Source organism: Penaeus vannamei, chromosome 8 (assembly GCF_042767895.1).
Source record: "Penaeus vannamei isolate JL-2024 chromosome 8, ASM4276789v1, whole genome shotgun sequence".
Taxonomy (NCBI): domain Eukaryota; kingdom Metazoa; phylum Arthropoda; class Malacostraca; order Decapoda; family Penaeidae; genus Penaeus; species Penaeus vannamei.
In genome coordinates this window covers 34559095-34561594 of record NC_091556.1, presented here as the reverse complement: position 1 = coordinate 34561594, position 2500 = coordinate 34559095, and the positions used below count along the sequence as shown (strand labels likewise).

The 2500-nt window shown below is 31.3% G+C and overlaps 1 protein-coding gene across 1 annotated transcript in view; it reads left to right on the top strand.

Annotated features, from left to right (window-relative positions):
• Positions 1-251: 251 nt before the first annotated feature.
• LOC113803874 (uro-adherence factor A) overlaps positions 252-2500 on the top strand; it is a 16255-nt gene continuing 14006 nt past the window's right edge. The window contains exon 1 of the mRNA XM_070124605.1: positions 252-394. Coding sequence (XP_069980706.1) covers positions 368-394 — 27 coding nt within the window. The 5' untranslated portion in view covers positions 252-367. The remainder of the gene's footprint in view (positions 395-2500) is intronic.

The window sequence follows — 2500 nt, the reverse complement described above, 5'->3', positions numbered from 1 at the left end:
AGAATAAAAATAATGGTAAAAGTAATAACAATGATAACAATAATAATGTCAGCTGACAGTATCATTCTTATGAGAAAATGACAATGATAAATATCAACACCAATCTAAATAGGGATTTGAAGTATTGCCACGCAAAGAACAAGAACTGAGTAACAAATACAATAATTACGATTACATAAAACCATTCTGCAGATGATGTGGCACATTAAACCCAGCAAGAGGTATTAACCTTTCGTCCTTCCACAGGAAAAGAGCAAAGCATAACAAGAATTCGAAGCTCATGCCTGGCTGAAGCCGCGAGGGGGCGGTTCAAGGGAGTACATATTGGCGGCCGAAGACGAGTACCGTCAGTCCGTCTCTGGCACCCATGATGGCGGGACCGCGCTGGTTGGTGGTGAGTGTTCGTCTCCACGCGGTGGTTCTCTTGTGTTCTGAGTGGTGGCAAAGTGGAAGTGGAAAATGAGATTGCGTGTGCTTATTACGTTGAATTTAGGATTTTTTTTTCTTTTTTGTTTAATAGGCTGTTTCGGTTTATGATGGGAGTGATTTTAACGTTATATCTGAAATGTTTGTTTCTGTGCCAAAGGAGGCCTTAGCACATTCTGATTCCTCAGTTTTTAGTACACAGTTCTATATTTATTTGAAAATTACCTTTGGGTCATAATGCGTTTAAAATAGAAAATGCATTCAATAGCAATAACAGTTGCACGGATTATATGATATTTTTCAATATTTCTGATACTTAATTATTACTCCTGCTACCATCAGTATGTTCATTACTGTCATAGCAGTTATTGATATTATTATCATTATTATTGTTATTGTTATTATTACCATCATTATAATGATGCTAATGATTATTACTATTCTTTTTATTATTATTATTATCCTTATTATCATTATTATTATTGCTATTATTATCATTATTATTATTATTGCTATTATTATTATCATTGTTATTATTAATTATTATCATTGTTATTATTAATTATTATCATTATCATAATCATTTTTATCATTGTAGTTATCATTAACATTATTATTATTATCATTATATTGTTATCATTATTATAATTTTATTATCATTATCAATATTATTGTTATTACTATTACTATAATCATGATTATTATTATCAGCGTTTCTATTGTTGTTCTTATTTCTATCATTACTATTATCATTATCATTATCATCAGCATTATTATGAGTATCATTATTGTTATTAGTATTATTATGATCACTATCATCATCCTCGTTATCATCATCATTATCATTATTAGCAATGTCATCATCATTATCATCTCCACCATTTTTTATAATTTCGTTAGTAATATTACTATAAGCAAGTATGATAATAACTATTATTAACAATAATATTAATACTTTCATTATTACTAATATTACTATTATCATCACTGTCACCATCATTAAGATTAGTAGTACTAGTTTTAGTGGCAGTAGCAACAGTAGTAATAGTAATAATAGTAGTAGTAGTAGTAGTAGTACTCGAAGTAGTAGTGTAGTACCAATTGTAGTAATAAAAGTGATTGTAATAATAATGATTATAATAATAATTATTACTATTATTTAGTTTAATTCCATTTGTTACAATGGTTATTCTTTGCTGTGACAGGCTGTTTTTACTTTGCTTTTAAAATACCCTCTGTGTGCAGGGAATGGCCGTGGTTACTATCCACTGTTGGGCGTAGTCAAAGTAGTAGTAGTAGTAGTAGTAATAGTAGTAATAGTTGTAGTAGTAGTAGTAGTAGTAGTAGTAGTAGTAGTAGTAGTAGTAGTAGTAGTAGTAGTAGTAGTAATAGTTGTAGTAGTAGTAGTAGTAGTAGTAGTAGTAATAGTTGTAGTAGTAGTAGTAGTAGTAGTAGTAGTAGTAGTAGTAGTAGTAGTAGTAGCAGTTGTTGTTGTTGTTGTAGTAGTGGTTGTGGTGTTGGTATAAAAATAGTATAAGTAGTACTGGTGGTGGTGGTAGAAATAGTAGTAGGAGTAGGAACAGTACAATCAATATTGTTATTATCATCATGATTCATAATACCAGATCCTCTGTCAACCGTTCTTTCCAAAAACAGTATGATCTATTATTTTTATTTTTATTTTTTTTGCCAAAGGCGTACGTAGCACGTACAAAGACAGATAGTGTTTTTTGTTAATTATGATACTGTTATCCAGTAATAACTGTTACTCCAAAAGTAATTATGCAATAGAAATAATAATGACCCTAAAAAAAACAGAAAAAAACGAAGAGGAAGAATCAGAATTTAAAAAACTTTCGGCCCAAAAAACGGCAGCAAATGCTTGTTTTCCTATTGCCGGTTGACAAGGGATCAGGTATGGCGAATCGCAGACGCCTTGCATTTAACGACTCGACGAGACGCGCCTCGCATATTATCATGGGAAACGACCGTGGAATAATTAGGTATAATGGTCTCAAATGTAAAACTCTTGCTTTGCCGGAAGGTCGGGAACGTCGTAATTATCGTAATAGGA